The 24,513-nt window shown below is 40.8% G+C and overlaps 1 protein-coding gene across 8 annotated transcripts in view; it reads right to left on the bottom strand.

Moving 5' to 3' along the window:
* LOC105463153 (zinc finger protein 608) overlaps positions 1-11,221 on the bottom strand; it is a 117,636-nt gene extending 106,415 nt beyond the window's left edge. For 4 of the 8 annotated variants that reach the window (XM_071098531.1, XM_011710130.3, XM_011710129.3 and 1 more), the window contains exons 1-2: positions 8,595-9,549; positions 6,481-7,569 (exon numbers count right to left, since the gene is read on the bottom strand). In XM_071098531.1, the coding sequence (XP_070954632.1) occupies positions 6,481-7,386 (906 nt within the window). In that variant the 5' untranslated portion in view covers positions 7,387-7,569; positions 8,595-9,549. Of the gene's footprint in view, positions 1-6,480; positions 7,570-8,594; positions 9,550-10,927 lie in introns of those variants that run through there. The other 4 variants (XM_071098533.1, XM_071098532.1, XM_071098538.1 and 1 more) reach the window with 4 other exon arrangements.
* Between the last annotated feature and the right edge of the window lie 13,292 nt (positions 11,222-24,513).

Here is a 24,513-nt window from a genome sequence, read left to right as displayed (position 1 = left end):
ATTTCAGTTCTTAAGGCAAAACCCATCATCTTTTCTACTACATTCCCAAAGGTATTTCTAAGCAAAATTTAGCAAATATGCAAAATTCAGCTTTAGGAGCAAAGTGCCAAGTCTCACCCTCTTGCATATCCTTTGAGCTCTCAAAATAACATTACAAACAGCCCAACTGCTGGTCAATCAACTATGAATAGTTTAACAACCTTTCATTCAGTTGCAAAGGCTTTGTTCCCATTGCCAAAACCTTGAGCTTAAATTAAAAAGAACTTAAGACAGGGAGCAAGTAGTCACTAGTGAAACTGCAGTTGGGAGAAAGAATTAGACACAGAGGCAGAGGTCCATATACTCTGCAGCACAGTTGAACGTAAAACCAACAGTGACCATTTTTTAGAGAATAAAGCTCATACTAACTAAATACTCCCAATCCAACATCTGTATATGCAGTTACAACATTTATATACACACACCTATGAAACACCAGTTACAGGGCACCAATATCATACACATATTACTTACTCTCTAATGACAACCTAAGTCATCACTGAGGCAAGGAGCTCGCCTGTTTTCCAACCCTTTAATCTTCAATGACTGCATTAGGAGAGGAGAGTATTATGATCATTTATCAACAAGAATCCTAGTGAAGAAGGGTTATTTTCCCTAAGATGTTGCTAACAAGGAGAGTCCAGTATTTCCTTAGTTCTGACTTCCATATGACACAGGAATGTAATACAAGTAATTCAGGAATAAACTATTTTGTATTCAAGCAAAACCCTTGATGTTCAGATCGCTGGCAAGTTCAGAGTGCTGGCAATCAAAACTATGTTGCGCTGCAGAAGTTACTATGAAAAACTTCCAGTGCTTAATATTAGAGAATAGAATAACATGATCCTGCCACCTCTTCTGCACCTCTAGAGTGTGTTCAACATGGCAATTATCTTCGTTCAAGAAGACAGAGTTTAAACTGCACTGAAACTCAATTATACTCATGACTTTTGAAAACATACACTCCAAAAGTCAGATTTCATCACATTCAAATCATTGCACAAAATCTTATGAAACAGATTTTATGCCCCTCCCACAAGACATCTTCAAGCATAAAAATGACTTATTTTCAGCTCTGTACCCACTTTTTCACTTTATTAAATTCGAGAGATGACTGAGCAATGCTGAAAGACAAAGAAGGATCTCAGCTGATAAAAACAATTCAATGTGCAGCTCCCCCACACGTCATTACCCAGGCAGCCTAGAACTGCCACCACATTAAAAAACAAGATCACACACTTGTTAACAAAAAACACATTACTTTGCTACTTTTAAGAATGCAAAGAACTAGGAGTAGTAGATTTATGATTTAAGTGCTTGTGGCTAAAATAGCTTTCCAATTATCAAGGGCCTCTTAGGAAGAGCAAGAATGCATTATGTGTTAATGACCACAACCAGGGGTCCCTTTCTCGACTCTTTTGTCAGAACCCAAGCAGATCCTCCCCGCAGCTTCACCATTAACATGTCTGTTTCCTGTCAGGCCACTCAGAGATAATGTCATTTATCTCAGGGAGGCACAAGCCCAGTCATTAGCTTCAATAAAAGACCTCAAACAAAGGCCGGATAATGTTTTACCCAGGGCTCTAACTAAACCCAGAACCAAGATTCTTAGTGTCTAAAAGTCAAGGACTCAAAAGTTACCCTTCCTTAAAAGGATATTTTCCTCACTATCAACAATCCTAGATTACAGCTCTGAACAAGAGCAAGGTCTATGTATCCTAAACACCAGTCCACAGCAATATCACACACAATTAGATTAACTGATAAACGCTGACCAGAGTTGGCGTGAGAGCCTTTTCTCCTCCTTGCCTCCAGGGGGAAAATTGACAGAATAATTCAGGTACTGACTAAATAGTCAGATCTTTGGAAAAGCTGACCGCTCATTGTGATTGCCTGCAGGAACTGTATAACCATTATAAAGTGTTCAATGGCTGGGCTTCTGGAAATCTTTTAAATAAAAGTGGAACTGGTTAAAATAAATGTAGGAACACGTGTTTTCACAGTGTTGCTCATATTACTGCAATTTCAAGTTTCTATGAAGTACCAGGTGAACTTTTTTAAATTAAAAAAAATACACGCGCGCACGCAGACACTGTCAAAATTGGAGCAAATCTCAGCCATTCAATCTCTCTTTTTCATGCTGAAAACCAAGAACAGATGGTACTTTCCATGTTGTTTGAATCTGGTTATTGAACACCTCTGTGGTTAGGGAGATTTCTGCTTAGCACTTTCGGCATACATTTCATTTACTAACTATAAAAAGCTGCTTAGGAAAAATAAGTCTTTATAACAGTCTAATTAAAACCATCTTGCAGCCAAGCAATTTCACTTGAAGAGCATTCTTAACCTCATGACATTTGGACTATCAATCCCTCCCCCCACCGTTTTTTACAGACTATTTGCAAAGTTATTAAAAGTTGCAAAACATTATTTATCTCCTATAGGACAATCTTGATCAGTTATGCATATTGCTTCTCTCTCCAGCAAAGCAAAAGGATTTCACACACCAAAGTCAGAATTCAGTGATGGGTCTGATCACAAAAATACCTAAGTTCCAAGCGTTCTTGGGGAAAGGGCAGCCCCTCCCTACCTCAAAAAGCCCTGTCACCCTGTAAGGAGAGCTATAGAAAAGTAAGGAGCTGGATCAATGCTGATTGGAAGCCACCCTTAGTTACCAACGTTTTTAACAGCTAAATCCCTTATGTAGCTTTCAAAACAGCTGTCCAACAACAATGGACTCTGTTCTTTAATTAAAGCAAGTGACCTTTATGCCCTTTTATTTCACAGTAGATACACTAAACTCTAGGCAGAATTCACATGGGACACTATATTTGAAAAAAAAAAAAAAAAAACAGAATAACGTTCACAAAACTCATTAATCAAAATATGTTCTTAAACTGCTCACACTCACTTAGAAAATGTGCCAGAATTCCCTAGTGAAGTATAAAAAGGCCTCTACAAAAGAATAAAATAAAATGAATGATATCCTTTATGGACAGGTCCATTTGTAGACACCACCTTTATGACCAGGGCCATCTTAATGAAAGCAATATGATATTACAGAAATAATTCTCTTCCCTGAATAGGTATTGAGACACAACTATATGACCTCCTGTGCCTTTCACTTCTGTTTAAGTATCAGCCACTTTTAGGATTTTTGAGTTTTTGTATATATTTTTGAATTTTCCAGAAATCAAATAAATCCATCAACTTGATATATAAACTGTTTGTTTATAAAGCCCAGCTGAATGCCTCCCTATCTGAGAAGTCAAAACTGTGAGATGGCCAGGAGGATACATAAAGAAGAGCTTCAATGCAAGGCTATTTTGCTTCACAAGAAAGGAGGGGAAGGTGGAGAGGCAGGTTTTAACAACCAAAGTCAACCCGTCAAATCTACTTATTCAGACATGTCACTGGTGGCTTAACCACAAAATGGGCTACAGAAATATAGCTCAAACATCTTAGAATTATGGCATGTTTTGATTTTGTTCACGTATTAAGGGAGTGGCGACTTTTACAACATATTTGTGGTTTCCACATAAAGGAGTAGAACACTCATTGATTTAATTAGGTTTCATAAGGTCCAATTTATCATGTTTTACATGACTTTGTGTAGTGAAGAAACAGAATAAACAGACCAAAAATAGACATTTAAGCATGCTGTAAAAATTAACCGGTGACAGCAAGTCTTATGAATCTTCTGTGAACCTTCCAACCAGAAAAAGAATATATACATATGCACACACACATACACTCCCCTTTGGTTTTCACACGTGGCCCCTCACAAGCCACATCTGATTGCTGAAAATTAATAATCTTCACTCTCCAGGCACTTACTCTTCACAAACCCAGATAATCAAGCAAGGTTGAAGGAAATTAAAACGTTGTATAAAATGTCAAAAAAACCTCGGTGTTGAAATATTTTTTCAGGTGAAGCTTCTTGTCCTACTAAATCTTTACTTCCTGAATAGGTATTCTCACATCAGTAGGAAGCATTTTCTAAATGGATGCCTAATTTGATGCAACCACTAGTTAGTGGAATTAGAGTTACTTTCCTGTGTGGCATTCATACGAGGGAGTGCCATTTCTGTGTGCCAAGGATGAAAGCATTCTTAAGAGAAGTCGTTCTCAGGATGAGGTGGGGGTGGGGAGGAAAGCCTTAAGGAATAATGTTTGAGATCCTGAGCCAACGCCCAACTTGACAGAGAATGGCCAACACTACAGGATCCAAGCCCCTGGATCCAAGCCTCTGAGGGGCCCCTGTGCCAACTCCAGTGGCTAAGATTGGTGGCACGGCTTCCTCTGGTACAGGACCAGAAGTGAATCTAAATTGCAATGTGCTTTCTTCCGCCCCCACCCCAGATCCATCATGACTTGCTTGCTCTTCATTTATGTAATTCATATTTATCACATTTATACTGCTGTAACTGAAGGTTAGTTGCATGTATATGAATAATTTAATTCTTCCATTCTTCACCCAGTTTCCTCTGTGACTGGAAAGTGAAAAGAACACAAAAACTGGAGAAACGACACCACGCTCTAATCTCAGTTGCCATGACAGCAGCCTTTGAGATACTGAAATGTTCCGATTGCCAGCTAAACAAAATTGTTGAATGTGAACATTTGGCTGGAAGATTAAAAGGCTAAGGGGAATGCAAAAGGGCAGTACCTCCCACATTCCAAGCAGCCAGTGAATCCAATCAAATGGCTCTGACTCCTTAACCACAGCCATTGTGAGCACTGGATTAGGGCAATTCATCTAGATAGTTAAAGCAGATTAGAACTGCAATTTGAAGACTATTGGCAACAAAAGTAAATGCCCTACTGTACTAAGTAATAAGAAGATTTCAGAACGTCTTTTAGCAGAAACAATGTGAAACTACACATTTAAACATAAGAATCAAAACCTGGAATTTTAAAAAATTCATTTATATTCATCAATGTACCTTACCAAGAGGATATGAATTTATAAGTGTTCGGAGGCTTTTTGCAAATTTGGCATTATCTACACCTTAATGTGCCTCTATCAACTTTTAAAAATCAAAACTTTACTCCTATACTCCAACTTAAATCCTGAGCACAAAAACAAGAATATAAAAGTTTAAGGAGCAGTGAACCATTTTACACAGAAATAATTCTCCAAAGATATATTATCACCACTTACAATCCCAATCGCCAACTATAGCAAAAAAAAAAAAAAAATCAAAATTATTTAATAAGCATGTTCCCAAACAAGCATGCCACAACCCATATGACAGAAATCTTGCTTCTGCAAGGCACAACCTGTAGAATTAATATGAAGACTAATTTCATAGAAATATCACACACACACCCCTAACTCCTTCCCAACTTGCCTAGTGGACAGAACACCTTCTGTTCCCAAACATTAGTCAATGTGGTCTATGACTAAGCAGCAAAACATGGGGTGGGTGTCGGGGCGGGCAGTTCTTCCAAGGCAATGTACAAGTCTAACTATAGACTTGTACAAAGATGGGAGGAAGGGTCCAAATGGTCTAAATCAACCATCCACACCATTCAAATGCAGCACATAATTCTATATTCCAATTCACTCAACCGTCTGCATCCCCTTTGGCTACGTTTTCACATTTCACGAATATCAGTCCAGCAAGTCTGCTTTATTCTTCTTAGCTGCCGTGCAGCTCCCCAGTCAAGCTAGGTATCCAAGTGATAACACTCTTAAATCTCTAGCTAAGAACTGGAACTGGGTAAGGGAACAAGAGTAGAGTGCTAACCACCACCACAACCATGGAGTTTTTCTGCAGTTATGAAACCAACGACCCAACACATCAAGCTTGGGGTTTAATTCAGGACCAATAACAAGAACTCATTCAAGGATATCCTTTCACAGTACTACTTTGTCGACAGTAAGGAAAAAAAAAAAAAAAAAAAAAAGAGGGAGGATGAGGGTAAAATGTAAATTAGAATCCTCGACATTCCTCTCCAGGGAGGGAACTTGAACCTTACACCTAAGGACACATTACCAGCAATACTAGGATGAATAAAATAAAAGAGAAAACTGTTCCCCTTAAGGAAGAAAGCTGGTCAAGAGTCAAGAGGGTGCATGAGCAGGTTTTCTATTAAAAGGACACGGCAACCTGCTGACTAGTGAGGAACCGATCTACAGGGCAAAAGGTACTTAGAACATTCAGGGCCTCCCACCTGGGAACCCAAACACTAGCATCACTAGCAGCAGCAGCAGCAGCAGCAGCAGCAGCAAGGACAGCAGAAGCAAGAGCCAAACACTGCACCCAAGTAGGCTCCCCCATATCAAATTTTAATATAAAGGATGCATATCATAGAAATCTCACAAAGAACCACAAAGCATAAATAAGTTTAAGGCACACAGAGGCACACCCCCACACACCCACACAAATGCACACAGAGAAGAGTAGGACATCTAGGAAGGCGACTTTATCCTACCTTCTCAGTTTTCAGTTTCTTGATTCGCCTGTGGCTCTCCTCCTCCTCCTCTTCCTTCTTTACCAACATAGAGTTTCCCATGAGCCCTGAATCCGGGGCACTTTTGCTAACTTCCCCTGCAGCGGCGACGCTGCCACTCCCAGTGCCCCCGCAGTGGAAGGGGCTCGCGCCACCTCCATTGCTCTTGGCCCCAAAGCCATAGAGGTGCCCCCCGGAAGGGGCCTGGCTGCCACTGCCATTCTGGTGGCCCTGAAGCAGGTCGTGCTTGTCCTTCCTGGATTTCCCCGCATCCTTATCCCGCTTGGCGCCTCGGCTGCTCTGGCTTTTACCTGGCTTCTCCTCTTTGCTTTTCCCACAGGAGCCTGCCCCCGCGGTGGCGGCAGAGGTGCTGGTGCTGGTACTATTGCTGTTTGGGTTGCCGCTGCCGCCGCTGCTCACACTTTGACCCAGCGCTGAATTCATGCCAGTTGCCTCTCCAGGGCGCCCTTGGACTTCCTGCCTCTTGCCAGTGCTGCTGATCTCGGGAATCCCATACAAGGCAGCAGAAGGCAGAGATTTATTAGCATCCTTAGAAGTTTTACTCCTTTTCACTTTTGATTTGCTGGTCTCTTTGTGTGAATTCCCCTGGGGAGCAGAGGCCTGAACAGAGGCAAATTTTAGGCCATCAGCTAGGGCTGCGGTAGCACCAGCCCCACTGGAGGCCGGACCTCCACAATCCTTGGAGTTGCTGCTACTAGTGGTGTTGGTGGAATTATTCATCTCAAATTTCTGTCTGTCCTTCTCCAAATCAGCGTCCAAATCAATTATTAAATTTCCAACCCCGATTTCCCAATCATCGCCACTGTCATAAGTATCAACTGTATTTGGATCCACACCTTTTCCTGCAGTAGAAATGTTCACTGACATCCTGAAGATGAGCTCTCTAGAATAAAAATCCGATGAACTTTCCTTTGGAGATGAGGGGACATTCGTTTATCTCCGCTGGGCTTTCTCTCAAAGAAAAAAAAAATCTTCTAATCTTCCTCTTCTTTTTCCTGCCTCACGAATGTGTCCAGGGATTTTACACCCTCAGTCCAGGTCCACCTTTTCCTGTGAAGGGGGGAAAAGTCGAATATTTCTTGTCTGGGTGTTACCAGAATAAAAAACGATTAGTATTGGGGAATCAGTAAAGGGGACAGGGAAGGATGGAGAGTAAGGTGGCTCATGTATTGTCTCCACAGTCCAATATCAGGTTTAAAGGAAAATAACCAAACCCAAAAAATAAACCTATGACAATAAGCATCTTATGGTAGCTAAAAAGAAAATCCCTTTATCAACAACACAAGGATAATCACCTTTTTAAAAGCATTAAATTATCTTAAGGATCTGATTCAAGTCCAGAAAGGTTTTTGTGTTCTCTTTTAAACTTTAGGATTTCTGTCTGGCACATGTGATATCTCAACCCCAGAAACACAGCCTGAACACTCAGACAAGAAGGAAGAACACAGCTTTCAACATCCCTAAACATGTCCTAGATCTTGCAATTTAGAAGACCAGACCCTGGAAGTTCTGAGGCTAGTTTTCAGAATAGAATGTTGCTAAAATTTCCTTATTTCTAATTTTAGGTTTCAGTACTTCTTTTTACAAATTGTCTGGGCGATCTGGTTTTTGTTCCTAGTAAGGAACAGAAAAAAACAACCAATAACTGCCCCCAACACACACACATACCTCCCTCCTATCCTCTTTTCCCCAACAGCTTATACGATTTTTTTTAAAAAAAATACATGTCTTTTAAGAGCATTTCTCTCTAGAAAAGACAGTGTTATATAAAAAGTTAAAGATCTGCCTTTTGAGAAAAAAAAATACATTTAAACAATTCTACCGTATTCCTAGGTCACAGAATTGCTCACTCTGTTAAATATGGTGCTACTGACTGTACGGAAAACTGATTAAGACATACACTTTAAGTGATCTGCGCCAAGGTGGCCTCAATGACCGCAAATGAGTGTGTGTTTGACAAAGAGCAGTTAAAACGGTTTTTAAAGGGATCAGCCCCTTTTTAACAGTTGATTGTCAAGAAAAAAATAAATAAATATACATACACACACACATACACACACACAGACATTGCTTACCTTTTAATCCTTTATCATTTTTTAATTAGGCCAGCAAATCAAAATGCCTTTCCCACTCCACTCGGCAAACAAGCCTGTGCCTCATTTTACTTAAACACCAAATGATCAAGAAGGAAGAAACCAAATAACACATCTCAGCCAGAATAATCACTCGATAACATTATTCCACCTCCCCACCCCCCTTTTGGCAAACGAATCAGTCCTTTTCTCCTTAAAAAAAATGTGTCACTGTACAGCTGGAAAATAATGTTTCACATTCACAACAGAAGCACCAAAGGTTTTTTTTTCCTCTTAACAAGCATCGAGAATAATAGTTTTTTAAAAAACAGAGAGTTTAGAGAAAAAAGTTTTCCCAACTTCTCATTCCGCCTTCAGTTCCAGACTTCAGAGTCACCGTGATCAGTAATGATCCCATGTAGCAAACCTACAGGCGTCCGCTAGTAACGAGACAGAATGTGCTAACATCGGGATAAATTAGTGAAAGGGAAGAAAGAATAAGAAGAAAGGACTGAAAATCTGGGCTGGATTCCGCCTGTTAGTCGGGAAGTGGCATTTTTCCGCCCGTCCTGACAGATTTGATTTCTTGAACTAACTTAAGAGAAAAGGAGGGGGGGAGTAGAGGGAGGAGGAGGAGGAAGAAAGGGTGGGATGAGAAACTGGGCAAGAGGAGAAAAAGAAAGGTGTGGAGGAGGAGGGAGCAGATGATTCAGTGAGCTGATAAACCAGTTATAACAGCATTCGCTCGGGGCGGGGGGCGGTGGGGTGGGGAAAATAACGGCGTTTAAAATGGGCTCAGTCTTCGAAACCTAAAGGATGTGATGTTTTCCTGTCTTACGTTGTTTTAAGAAAAAGGAACTGAGTTCCTAGTACAGTTCCCGAGGGGAGTGGAATCCTCTGTCGCTCAGGTCAATCAGTCATGTGGTAATTCGATAATTAGAGTCAAAAAAAAGGTTTTTGGTTGGTTTTTTTTTTTTTTTTTTTTTTTAAGGCGACCTTTTCCGGGAGTTTTTCCCTCTGATACTCGCAGCAAACGGTGTGTCTCCCTTTTATTTATTTTTTCTCTCCTCCTCCTCCCTTCACCCACCCCCTCCTGTGTTTAGTCAGATGGCCCCGGAGCTTGGCTTAGTATTTTTAATTAGCTGGCGTTTGGAAGCTAAAAGCAGTAATGAATTGTTGATGGATTGGAAGTGGAGAGTCGCTTTGCTGGAAATGTCGGGGCTGGGAGAGGGGGATGGGCGAGTTAGTAACAACCAACCATCTAAAAGGAGCGATTTTGTTACAGTGCAAGCCTTTCACATCACGTGAGGATCAAGGGCTCAATTGGTTGTCGTGAGAACAAAAATGGTGACAAGCGTATCAAGAAAATACTGATCTGGTCTTTAAAAAAAAAAGCTGTAGGTCTCTCCCCTCCCCCTGCACACACTCCCCCAACCTCCTCCCCCCGCCCCCCCGCAGTGGGCGAAGCTACAAGTTATGAATGTGAAACATTTCTCGGAGATCTAGGATCTCCAAAGTTCGGAAGGAGTGAAATGTAATGAGCACAAGAGCAAAGCAGATGTTTTAAAGAAACACTTTATAAACCTTTCAACTTATCTCCAATTTGTCAGCTTTCCCAGGGGGCCACGGACGGGGACGCCTGGGGGAGGGAGAAGGGTACCTCCGAGCTACTTGGATTTTAGGGACCCCCACTTCATGTATTAAACAAAGAGAAACCTTTTGCTTGCTCACCAGCCTGGTCCTGTAATAAACACACCATTGTTACTATTTGGGGGTTTGTTTGGGTTGGGTCGGGCTTTTATTTTTTCTCTTAATGGTATTTTTGTTGCTTGCTTTTTCAAGGAGATGGCGAATGGTAATTATAACCATTACACGTAATGAGTGACTATTCCCTTGTTTAATTTTAAATTATCGGGCACTGGGAGCTGACAGGAGAGAGAAATCGGCTTGTTCTGCCCTTGCCCCCATTTTCCTGGATCGGTTTGGGAGAAGGGTCTGCCCAGCTAGGACAGAAGAGGGAGGGAGTAAGGTGAGCTAGAGAATTGACACTGCAGACCAGGATATGTAACTGTGTCACTTTTATTCTCCTTTGGGTTAGAGCCCAAAAGCTAATTTACTCTAAGTTACCCCGAGTGCCCAGTCAAGCTTAATTTGTGTGAAGTTACAAATGCTTCACCCTCCACTGAATAAAATTCACCCTTCTTGGGTTGTTGTTCTAAATGCAAAAGCCAAACCCTGTAACTAGTTCCTCATTTCTATGCATAAAACTCGCACATTCCCCTGCATGAAGTCCCCGCTAAGTGCTATATAGAGACACACCACGCAACCGTACTTACGGTCTGTATTGGATGGAGTTGACCTTTTCCTTCTAACTGCATTGAATGTGTTTGGTTGCAGCCGCTTTATTTTGGAAATTATAATCTCTTCAACAAATTTATTATTAAAGAAGATGGACCATCAAATGTCACAGACCGTCCTGTGTATGTTTTATAAAAGCAAAAATTAAAATTTAAGAAAAGCAAAACAAAAATCCCCCTGGTGCACACACACAACAAGCTTGTTCTGCAACACTGAAATCAGGACTGAAACACAACACACACACAGGGGGAGTGGAGCAAAAGAAGCTCTCAGCCTCTATACCTGAAAGGGACTTTTCTTTGTTCCCAGTGCCCTTTCGCATCGGGCCAATCAGAGAGCAGCTTTTATGAAACTGGGCTCTCTCATTGGCTAGCTGCTTTCTCTGGGCTACTGTAGGGGGTTGAGATATACACACGTATAAAACACACACTGAGAGCGGGTGGGGGTGCTGTGGGGGGTGGTTGTGGAGACAAAGCGTTTTATTTTCCAACCAGATTGGGGTTGAGGAACCTCCCGCAGTAAGAAGGGAAAAAAATGGTGCGCCCGTTTCAATTACTACATCATTCACATAAAACACTTATTTATTAAAACAAATCTCAAACAGGCTGCGAGGAGAGGATGTCGGTAAATACAAGTTTGATTGTGTTATCTTGGGGGAAATAATGTATGTGATCGCTCGGTGGCAGAGAGAAGCCAAATGAGCCACTAGCGCGTAGCGAGGAGAAAAGGGAGGCTGGCTGTGTGGAAATGACTGCGAGCATTTTGCTGGCTTCCCTTCCTTGTTCCAAGGACTCCGCAGTCCAACTCCCAAGACTGATTTTCTGTATTGCAGCTTCTGGCTTTCAACCCTCCCCCCACCACTTTGCCCTTCCTGCAATTTTTTTTTTTTTTTTCTTTTTCTTCCCTGTGTCTCTCTTTTTACTCGCTGATTAAATAAGAAAAATCGATCTGCGGGTAAAGGCGATGGTGGGGAAACAAGTAACCCTTTTGTTTCCAGGGCTCTGGTCTACAAGCACTGAAGTGTGAATGCAGGCGACCATTTAACCAACACTATGTGAATGATTCTTCCCTGGAATTAGTAACAAATCTTTTCCACCTGGTGTTATTGACGCCAAAAAAGAAAAAATATTAAAATAAGGTCCTAGCTAATCATAGTAACACCTCGGGCCAGCCTCATCTTTTTAAAAATTGACTTGTGAAAGTTAAATATACTAGGAAGATTAACTGTTGAACAGTTCCAGTACACATATTTAAACTGTGGAATGGTCAGAATTCCTCTTCCCCCAAATCTTTCACCCTACTGCTGGGGAACCGGGTGTCATAAATCTTCTGAATGCTACATCTACAATCCACAAACACAGAAATATTTTACAATTTATTGTAGGACAAATGCCAGCAACCAAGTTAATGAGACTCAGGTCACAGGATAAGAGAGGTTAATATGAAATAACAAGTTTAGCGTTTTACTATAACAGCTAACATATTTAAGCTAATGTATTTACATATATTAAGCCTTTAGAGTACATTTAATTTTGAATTTTTTTATTGTTACCTTCATTGTTTTTAGAAGCTACAATATGGACATTTTAAAGTCAAAGGGTACTGTAAACTGAAAGCATCATGATCCCAAGTTGTAAAGATCCAGTACTACTGTAATTGTAATTTCCACATGACAATTGCAATTTAAGATTGTGTCTTAACTGAGTCATATGGACACATATAAAGTGAATGAGTGCTAGCAGAAGACAGCTTCTGATGTAAATATTCAGTGATGACTTCGTGGATCAATAAAAATATTTATGTCACATATTTTAAATAATGGCTATTGACTCATGTTTGAGCTTTCAGTATATTTAGTCTATAAAAAATTGCCAATTAGCTGTTTCACTACCATAAATGAACTAGATTTGAGGCTGCAAATAGTTATAAACAGCAGTTTCCACCCTTTATTGGGATATATAAACCAGAGGAATGCAATCTGTAATAGTCCTTAGCTCTCCCTAAGTCAATTTGTATTCAAATCAAAGCTGTACTTTAACAAATAAAATGGGCAAATTAGGGATCCGTTTTAGCTTTGAGATTTGTTATATATGTTTGAATGTACAGATTTTACATTTGTGTATGCCCCATTGATAAGAATACAGCACCATACTGTTTTTTGACTTTTCTTCTTTTAAAAGAGTGATTTCTCAAAGGACCAGATCACTCTTGGGCACTTCCTGTGTCCCTGGGGTGCCATCTACATCTCAGCCTTTGGAAGCCCATGCCTACCCCATATGTTATATTAGTTTAGAAAAATCAATAGTTAGTTCTTAAAAGAATGGGACATTTAAAAATGAGACCTAGTGAAGCTGGAGAAGATTGCAGTTCCTCCAATACAAAACAAATTACAGCGTCTGCAGCACAGATGAAGTCTAACTAAAACCAAAGTTTAGGGTTCCTAATAATCAAATAATCTAATCTAACCCTAGCTTCAACACTTAAACCCAAACCTTAAACCTTTCTGAGAAACCCTACTGGCCAAAGATGAAGGCTTAGGCCCGACCCGACCACATAATTTAACCCAAACCATTTTGACAAATTGAAGTATTTCCTTCCATTCCAACATCTCCACACTCCATTTACACCCCACCCCCACCTCCTTCCTCCCAGGTTCTTCCAGGAGACTTTTGAATAAACCAGTGTTGTCAGACTGGCTTTTCTTGTGTTTGTTTTGTTTTGTTTTGTTTTGTTTGACAAAGAGGCCAATCAAGAGGCATCAGAGGACCATCACCTAATTGGTGACTGAAACTAAGACAATTAACTACCAGCTTTGAAAATCAGAGCTACTCTTCTCACAAAATTGGGGAGTTTTCTGTATTTACAGAGACGAAAATGTTATCTTAATCTCTCATCAAGGTAACTAGGAACCTATTTATCTGCATTCTAATATCCACATGCATATACTTCATAATACCAATGCACTACTGTATAATATGCTCACTATGTAATTTTACACCTTAGTGTCTACTCAGAGATGTGGTAGAAAGGAGGAGATGTCTGGAAATGAGTATTTGGAACAGAGGGTGGAAGAAGCATGAGGATAGTGTAAAAGGGCATTTAAAAAGTATCATCCAGCTCTTTGGGAGGCCGAGGTGGGCAGATCACCTGAGTTCGGGAGACTAGCCTGACCAACATGGAGAAAACCCCGTCTCTACTAAAAATACACAATTAGCCGGGCGTGGTGGTGCATGTCTGTAATCCCAGCTACTCGGGAGGCTGAGGCAGGAGAATCGCTTGAACCCAGGAGGCGGAGGTTGCAGCAAGCTGAGATCCGGCCATTGCACTCCAGCCTGGGCAACAAGAGCAAAACTCCATCTCAAAAAAAAAAAAAAGACCATCCCACCTCCAACAACCTCCACTGTCCCCTCCTTGGATCTCAAGATCAACTCTGCTTATATATCATTGTTAAGGTCATCAAAAGGTCCCTTTCCTCCTTTTTTAAAGACAGAAGATCTCGATGCTGAGGAGGCCAGGGGCTTCTAGCAGTAACACAGGAAAATATGGTGATCTTTCTTTGGTGCCTATTTCCTCTGATTTAGGGTATATTCTTAAAGATCAAAGATTATTTCTTGGGCTAGGCCTCATGCTTGTAATCCCAGCACTTTGGGAGGCTGAGGCTGGAGGATTGCTTGAAGCCAGAAATTCAAGACCAGCCTGCTTAGCATAGTGAAACCCTGTCTCTAGAAAATTCTTTTTTTTTTTTCCTTTTGAGCTGGAGTCTCGCTCTGTCGCCCAGGCTGGAGGGCTGTGGCATGATCTCAGCTCACTGCAACCTCCACCTCCCGGGTTCAAGCGATTCTTCTGCCTCCGCCTCCTGAGTAGCTGAAATTACAGGCGTGTGCCACCACGCTTGGCTAATTTTTGTATTTTAGTAGAGACGGGGTTTCACCATGTTGATAAGGCTGATCTCGAATTCCTGACCTCATGATCCTCCCGCCTCAGCCTCCCAATGGGCTGGGATTACAGGTGTGAGCTACTGTGCCCAGCTGCAGAAAATTTTTAAAAACTTAGCCAGGTGTGGTAGTACATGCCTATAGTCCTAGCTACTCTGGAGGTTGAGGTGGGAGGATCATTAATGGCCAGGAGTTGGAGGCTGCATCGTAACACTGTATTCCAGCCTGGGCAACAGAATGAGAACATGTCTAAATATATATCTATTTCTCCAGTTTTTGTGTATTTGTAAGGGAGTCTATTCCTAAGCCTACCTTTTCTATATTTATGCCAACATTGACACTTGAGATCTACTTAGGATCAAGGGAAAAAGTGGAAAACAAAGTTATAAAAAATAAAACCTACATGGAAAAGGGGTTAATTTATAGGAAAAGGAACTTAATTTAGACGTAATGAGAAACTTACTGGCTATCCCAGAGGATTATGGAGAAAGATTCTTATCTCTCTGGGTTTGCTCATGAACAGGATGGCCTCAAGGCAGCGGGCAGGTGTCCTGCCCTGGTTTCTAGGCAATATAGTTGATGACTTATGAAACACCTACACAAACACTAGAAGGTCTTTGCTTTTTTCCCCTACAGGTAACATCCTGACTTGCTAAAGGTCCTCTAGAAAAAACACTGCCTCTACTTTTTCACACCTGCATGCTAAATCCAATTCAAGTTTCTGGGTAGTACTTTTAACAATATCCATTTCCCAGGCTGGATGTGGTGACTCATGCATGTAATCTCAACAGTTTTAGAGGCTGGGGTGAGAAGATGGCTTGAGCCCAGAAGTTCAAGACCAGCCTGGGCAACATAGGGTAACCTCACCTCTACATAAAATTAAAAAACTAGGCCGGGCGCGGTGGCTCATGCTTGTAATCCCAGGACTTTGGGAGGCTGAGGCAGGAGGATCACGAGGTCAGGAGATCGAGACCATCCTGGCTAACACGGTGAAACGCCGTCTCTACTAAAAATACAAAAAATTAGCCGGGTGTGGTGGCGGATGCCTGTAGACCCAGCTACTTGGGAGGCTGAGGCAGGAGAATGGCGTGAATCCGGGAGGCAGAGGTTGCAGTGAGCTGAGATCAGGCCACTGTACTCCCGCCGGGTGACAGAGCGAGACTCCATCTCAAAAAAAACAACAAAAAAAAAACGAGTCAGGTAAGATAGTCTATAATGCCAGCTACTCAGGAGGCTGAGGCGAAAGGATCACCTGAGCCCAGGAGGTCGAGGCTGCAGTGAGCCATAATCACACCACTGCACTCCAGCCTGGGCAACAGAGCCGGATCCTGCCTTTTAAAAAAAATCAAAAAATATCCATTTCTAGATAACTGTCGCCAAAAAGAGAAGAGCAGTGTTGTTCTTGGTCAAACATTTGACATTTTCCATTATCCTGAAATATCACTGGAACAAGACAAAGCACCAAGAGCCTTGTCTACCATGGAAAGAGGGGCCCCTGCAAACCATAACACTTTAGGTCCTTTTGGGGAGCAAGGTTCTCAGAGAAGAAAAACATCAACAGTCTTCTCCCTGCCGTGAAAGACTGTGGGACATTTCCAATATCCATTTTGTAAATATGGCTACTTACACACATCGTATAACTCTGCTATGTTAACTTTTCAAGATACTCCTATGCCCTATTAATTCACCTTCTATTTAAATTCCTTGGAGTATAACAAAAGATCCTCCATCCAAAGGAGGGAAAATAATGACTGTCTTGACATGTCTTTACAATACAGGTTACCTTAAACAAGTTGCGACGATATAAAGCAAATATTACATGAATTTATTTACGACTACAATGCATTTAATTAGTAAAGCAATATAAAGGTGAACAACTTTATATACTTATAAACCCTCTATGTTTATGTAATTCCTCATACAGTCTCCAGTCCTCCATCTTAAAATAATCAAAAAGAAAAAGCAACAAATTGGATCTTTTTTATGCCTTGCAGCTATGGAGAACCTAGCAAAATATTGCAAAACAACGTGGTCTTTAAAGGAAAACATTTGTATACTGCTCGCATTAAGAGAACTGCAATGTAGGTCAGTGTTAAGTGTCTGAAATTGTACCTCCGCTTGGCTCAGGCTCTTGTGGTGTGGTGTGTGCAGCTATATCTGAGTGGGTGCCCAAGCAAGGTCTGAGGATCAGTTAGCAAAGTAAGGCAATTTACATCTCATGTAATGAAACCATTTCTGGAAAAGGATTTTTCTTTTATGCCAGTGGAGACTGACTGCATAAAGAAGATCAAAACACAAGCTACATTAAAAAAAAAAAAAAAAAAAAAGAACCACTTATTGGAGATTTCTGTTGCTGGTTTTATTACAATATGTATTTTACAGATTTAGGTAATAGCCCTGATTTTTCAAATCGACCTCTGTTTAGACACGTTTCACTTTGGGCTGTTTCTTGTCTGTAAAATTACAGTCATTTGCACGTTATTACAGTGAGTAGGAGACAGATTGTATTTAGCACTGGGTGGGGGAAGGGTTATTATGGGAAGTGATCTGCTAAGGTCAGCACATAATTTCAGCCTGAAGAAAATTGCTTCTGAATGGCTGGTCTGTTAGCTAGCCAAAGAATAGTCACTGGGAGAGACTGCAAAATACTTCTGCTTAATCTGCATTATAGAGTTATTCTCATTTCCAGATAGATGGCCTGTAGATACAATGTCTGTAAAACTAAATTTAAAAACTTGTAGAAGAAAGGTTGTCACTGCTCTATTTGAATTCAAAACAATTATAACAAATGCAATACGACCAAGCACAGGAAGATCAAGAGGCAGCAGGATCCAGCCATTACGTTCCACTCCATCTTTCTCCTTTGCCTCCATTTCTCTGCTTCCTCGTTTGTCATTTTAAAAATCCCTGTGACTTAATGACAGTAGATTTTTACATATGTGTAAAAATTGAGAGCAATACCAAACACATTGATAAATGTATCTCCAACTTTCACACATATATGACTGCAGGAAAAAAAAAGAATGCCTACATTAGCTTCTTTTTGGAGAGTGGCAGAATTCCCTCAAGTGTGAAAGCATTACATACACTTTTGATGCTAGAATTTAAGGATTTTTTTCACATTTTATAAAAATACATTCTATTTGTGCACATTTTCTAAAGCTGACAGACTAAAGCAGTGATACTTATCAGAAACAGTAACCCCTGCCTAATTTTATGATTTAAATCCAACCCTCATGCATCACCTAGGAAGTCTTCACATACTTGCTTAGATGAAATCAGGAGACTAAAGTTTATTTTAAAGAAGAATAAAAGAGTTCCATTATACTCGGCTCCTTTGGCTGTTGAATATCACTTTCGTTGTGAGCAACTGTGCCTCTTTTGTTTTCAAAACAAGCTTTCCTAAAGAATGAATCACTACAATCATTTGGAGACTATGCGATAAACAACAGAAAGCCAGAAAGTTGTTTTGCTATTTTCTCAGCAGAGCTTTTCCTCCCCTTCCTCACAGCTCAGCGGAGCCTCCAGTCCACCAGCCAATCATCATTATGGAAATGTGGTTCTCAGCCCCCTGATTGGCTGACTTCTGGTCCAGGATGTTTAAGGTTTCTACAGCTCAACACATGCATTGCATGCCAGACTGCTCTGTGGACCTTTTCTTACTATGAATATTTTAATTACCTTTTATTTTCCTTTCTTTTCTTTCCTGTCATTCTGTCTTTTTTTTAAAGATTTTTAAAATCATTTAAGGAAGCACCTTGTATTTTCTTGTAAATACCTTTAAAATGTAATGATCTGTTAAGAACAGAGTCGAATATACGGGAACATGTTTTCTAACCATATTTTAATGTTTTCTGTTTATTTGGGTTCTAATGGTGTCTCTTTGGATTTTAGAGGAGTCCCATGAAAGTTAAATGAACAAACATATGCTTTAATTTTTATAATTCTAAACATAATGTCTCCGAAAAAAGAATTTTCTTGAGATTTTTACAATTCAAAACATTACATTAAAAAACCTTTAATACTGAAAAGTAATCTTTCAGGCAAAGGAGACAATGTATTTTTTCATAATTAAAACAATGCCTTTTGTTTATAATTTTAAAAGATGTTTTAAACGTCAACACTCTTGGCCAGGTGCCGTGTCTTACGCCTGTAATCCTAGCAGTTTGGGAGGCCAAGGCAGGTGGATCACTTGGGGTTACGAGTTTGAGACCAGCCTGGCCAACATGATGAAACCCCATCTCTACTAAAAATACAAAAATTAGCCTGGCATCGTGGGGCGCCCATAATCCCAGCTACTCAGGAAGCTGAGGCAGGAGAATCGCTTGAACCTGGGAGGCAGAGGTTGCAGTGAGCCGAGATCACGCCACTGCACTCCAGCACTGCCGTCTGGACAACAAAGAGACTCTGTCTCAAAAAATAAAAATAAAAAAGAAGTTAACGCTCCTATAATGTCTTAAGGATGCACAACTCTTTCAAGTTTGCTGTTGTTGTTATTGTTGGGTTTTGTTTTGTTTTGCTTTGCTTTTTTTGTATTTTTGGAGACAGGGTCTCACTCTGTCACCCAAGCTGGATTGCAGTGGCATGATCAAAGCTGACTGCAGCCTCAGCCTCCTGTCAAGCAATCCTCCTGCCTCAGCCCCCTGAGTAGCTGGGACCACAGGCATGCACCACCACACCCAGCTAATTTCTTTATATTTGTAAAGAAGGGTGTCTCCCTATGTTGCCCAGGAGGTCTCAAACTGCTGGGCTCAAGGGATCCTCTTGCCTCGGCCTCTCAAAATGCTGGGATTATAAGCATGAGCCACCTCACCTGGCCTGAAATAGCTTTGTAATTCAAATGAGTAATAGTAGGAAATATATGTGTGATTTACCACGTTCCAAAAACTCTTCTTAATTCTTTATGTGTATTAATTTATTTAATCTTCATAGCAGGCAAGTGAGATAAGTAGTATTAGCATCAGAATAAGGAAACTGAGACACAGAAATGATGTAATTTGTGTAAATTTTCCAGTCAAATCTTGGTCCAGCCAAGATTTAATATAGGAAGCCTGTATGCTTAACTACTGCACCAGAACTATCAGAAAAAAATAAAACTCCAGACAACATTCATTGCTATATTGCCATTCTTTTTGTTGAGCACAGACATTTTTTTTTTTTTTTTTTTTTTTTTTTTTTGAGATGGAGTTTCATTCTTTTTTTCTTGTTGCCCAGGTTGGAGTGTAATGGCCTGATCTCGGCTCACTGCAACCTCTGCCTCCCAGGTTCAATGATTCTTCTGCCTCAGCCTTCTGAGTAGCTGGGATTACAGGCGCGTGCCACCACGCCCAGCTAATTTTTTGTATTTTTAGTAGAGATGAAGTTTCACCATGTTGGTCAGGCTGGTTTCCAACTCCTGAACTCAGGTGATCCACCCGCCTCGGCCTCCCAAAGTGCTGGGATTACAGGCGTGAGCCACCGCGCCCAGCCGAGCACAGGAATGTTAACAGGTGACCAAGGACTTCGTTTCCTGAAAGAATGCAGTTAACAAGCAATGTGCTCATTTTTTTCCAACATAGAACAACTCTATGCCAAACCGAAGATATGGCACATTTGATCAGATATATGCAAATTATGCGAGAAATTGTATCTCTTCTGGCCCTAAGACTAAGGATATTTTTATAAAAATCAGTTTTGTTCTTATCACTTAATGGAAAAAAAAATTGGGGGGTCAGATCTTTGGATCTGAGAAAAATTTTAAACATTTAAAAAATATTCTCATAATAGTGAGGCAGCCAGGTGGGAGGGGATCCCTGGAGAAACTCCAACCAGCCAAGCCAGTGAGATGGAGCCTCGCCAACGCGAAGTTCAGGACATTTGCGGCAGGGAGGAACCTTGCCCCACCTTTTCCTGTGTGGAACCTGAGATTCAAGCTGCTGGTGGGCAGCACTCTATCTGGCCTTGCCAGAGTCCTTGTTTCCCCCTTTTCTTCCTTTTCACCCAATGAAACCCTGGTTCACTCACCCTTCAAACCATCTGGGAGCCTAAATTTTCATGACCGTGGGATGGAGAAGGACCCCGTCGTTAGCTGAACCAAGGAAAAGTCCTACCACAATAGGTGGCAGAGTGAGATTAAAAAATGACATAAAACTGGCCATTATTGGGACTGGTGGTTTGTTGACTGGGATCGTAATTTTCTTTTTTTTTTTTTTTTCTTTTTTTTGAGACGGAGTCTCGCTTTGTTGCCCAGGCTGGAGTGCAGAGGCACGATGTCCCCTCACTGCAACCTCAGCCTCCCAGGTTTACGCCATTCTCCTGCCTCAGCCTCCTGAGTAGCTGGGACTACAGGCACCCGCCACCTCGCCCGACTAATATTTTGTATTTTTAGTAGAGACGGAATTTCACCGTGTTAGCCAGGAAGGTCTCGATCCCGTGACCTCCTGATCCTCCCGCCTCGGCCTCCCAAAGTGCTGGGATTACAGCCGTGAGCCACCATGCCCCGCTGGGATCATAATATTCTTTATGTAATACATGTGCTCACATACACACACACACTTTTGAAAATTTCTATGTTAAAAACTGGGGCCAGTTGAGAGGCTCATTCCTATAATTCCAACACTTTAGGAGGCTAAGGCGAGAGGATTGCTTGAGGCCAGGAGTTCGAGACCAGACTGGGCAACATAACAAAACCATGTCTCTACAAAAAAATTTTAAAAATTAGGTGAGTGTGGTGATACATGCCTGTAGTCCCAGCTACTTGAGAGGCTGAAGCAGGAGGATCACTTGAGCCCAGGAGTTCAAGGCTCACTACAGTGAGCTATGCCACTGTACTCCAACCTGGGCAAAAAAGCAAGACCCTGACTCAAATAAACAAACAAAAAAATCTACCGTGCCTTGGAGAAGGAAGGAGCTATTCAGAAACACAATTTATCCCTTGGCTTTAGAACAGTTTTTGCATTAATCCAATAGGGTAAAATGACTTTACTGTATATACAAACAAGCAGCAGATTATGCCTGTAGCCTACCCTTTGTTTACACAGGTTTTTGTTTGTTTGTTTTGAGTCCAATTTACTTGCAAGGCCATATACGTTGAAAATCTGTAACATGCTATTTATGTTTTCTTTTTTTTCTTTTGAGACAGAATCTGTCTCTATCACCCAGGCTGGAGTACAATGGCGCTATCTCGGCTCACTGCGACCTCTGCCTCCTGGGTTCAAGCGATTCTCCTGCCTCAGTATCCCAAGTAGCTGGGATTACAGGCATGCACTGCTACGCACGGCTAATTTTTGAATTTTTAGTAGAGACAAGGTTTCACCATGTTGGCCAGGCTGGTCTCGAACTCCTGACCTCAAGCGATCCACCCATCTCAGCCTCCCAAAGTTCTAGGATTACAGGTGTGAGCCACCGCACCCAGCCACTATTTATATTTTCAACATGTGTCTAGGAGACTCAGTTGAACAGTTTATAACTTCCTTGTATAAGCTTTTTTTTTTTTTTTTTTTTTTTTTTTGAGACAGAGTTTCACTCTTTCACCCAGGCTGGAGTGTCATGGCCCAGTCTTGGCTCACTACAACCTCCACCTCCCAAATTCAAGTAATTCTCCTGCCTCAGCCTCCTGAGTAGCTAGGATTACAGGCATGTGCCACCATGCCCAGCTAATTTTTGTATTTTTAGTAGAGACAGGGTTTCACCACCTTGGTCAGGCTGGTCTCAAACTCCTGACCTCGTGGTCCACCTGCCTTGGCCTCCCAAAGTGCTGGGATTACAGGCGTGAGACACCGCGCCCAGCTCATTCATTTTCTTTAAAATAAAGAAAAAATTTGGTGGTTTAGATTTCTTCAGTACGTGTTTTCTGTCTTATTCAAAGAAATAGAGCTGTAGAAATGAAACACAGAATTCAGACACAGAATTAAATTACTTTTTTTTTCTAAGGTGGGCTCTTGCTCTGTCACCACAGCTGGAGTGCAATGGCATGATCATAGCTCAATGCAGCCTTGAAATCCTGGGCCTAAACCATTCTTCCGCCTCAGCCTCCTAAGTAGCTGGGACTACAGGTGCACACCACCACATCTGGCTAATTTTTTAATTTTTATTTTTGTAGAGATGGGGATCTTGCTTTGCTGACAGGGCTGGTCTTGAACTCCTGGACTTAAGCAATCCTTCTGCCTTGGCCTCCCAAAGCACTGGGATTATAAGGATGAGCCACCATGCCTATCCAGAATTAAATTCTTTAAATAAAATAGCAGCATACAGTGGAAAACACTATATAATATAAGCAAAATTGAACAGAATTAGACTAAATGAAGAGAAAAATGTTTAATCTTTTCACAAAGAGGTCTAAGACATTGACATTAAAAAGGGCATTGAAAAAGATAAAATCATGGTAACAGTTACTATTCTTAACAAATAGGATATAATTTTGTGAAATAATGAGATTATAACACAAGGAGTCACTGATAAAACTGTTATAGCAGAAAATGGATAAATCATTAAATATAATGAGATTTAACTATCACTGTAAGAGAAATGATATGTAATTAGAAAAAGGAACAGAATATAAAAAGAAAGCAATGTTTCTATCCATGGTTCCACATTAGTAAAAGTCTAGTGATAAAGAGCAAAGTATCTCTGAGTCTATTAATAAATTATAGACCCAGTTTTCATTAATTATAAAAACAATGGTTCTTCCAAATTCAAACTCATCTCCTATCATCTTTTCATTTTATTTAAGAAACACCTGTATAGCACTTACTCAGTGCAAGGCACTATACTAAGCATTTTACAAATATCAACTCATTTCCTGTGATTAAGTTTGAGATATCCATGTAGTAACTCAACAAACCTCTATTGTGTTATGTAAGGTTCAAAGAAGATATGAAAAGGAAAAGACATCATCTCTGCCCTTGAGAGGCTTCAAGTTTCCTAGAGGAGATAAGACACTAAACTATGAAAAGAATGTGATTTATGATAATAAGTAGAAAGAAGCATTGCTTTGGGGCAAAAGGAAAAGCTACCCTTATCTGAGGAGTCAGTATAGGTTCTAGAAATAAAGTAGGTTAAATTGTTAAACCACATTAGAATGGAGATTGTATTTCCAAGCAGAGGAAATACAATGACCATACATGTAGGGGCAAGAAAGAATGGGGCTCCAGTGTTGTCCAGCATGGCTAGATCTTAGGGGTCTTAAAGGGAAGGAATGCTGGTCAGGCTGTAGGCGGAAGTCTTATTGTAGATAGGGTTATCATGAACCGGCACAACGGTGTTCTGTTGAGGGGACAATGGACGCTGACATCAGACCATGCTCTGCTCACCAGGCTGAGTGCCTTGGCTCTGTGCTGTGTCACTCTAACGAAGGGCAATCTTTTGTAATGTATGTCAAACTGTGTTCTCATCCAGACTGGATTACACAGTTGCCTTTACCCCCTTTAGAGGGGCGTTTGAGTTTATCAGAGGACAATGGCCTACCCCAGTAGGGACTATGGAAAATTCTTTAATTTCTTATCACCTACAGTTTTTTATTAATGTATATGAAAAGAAAAGATAGAAAAGTTCCAGGAGATAGTAATGAATCATACCATATATGCCTGGGCACATTCTTGAAAATTGTAATGCTCAAAACATTTGTAAATTAATGAATCTATATTGAACTT

This window comes from Macaca nemestrina, chromosome 6, assembly GCF_043159975.1.
Source record: "Macaca nemestrina isolate mMacNem1 chromosome 6, mMacNem.hap1, whole genome shotgun sequence".
NCBI lineage: Eukaryota > Metazoa > Chordata > Mammalia > Primates > Cercopithecidae > Macaca > Macaca nemestrina.
Note: the sequence above shows the minus strand (reverse complement) of the source record. Positions and strands in the feature narration are given on the sequence as shown.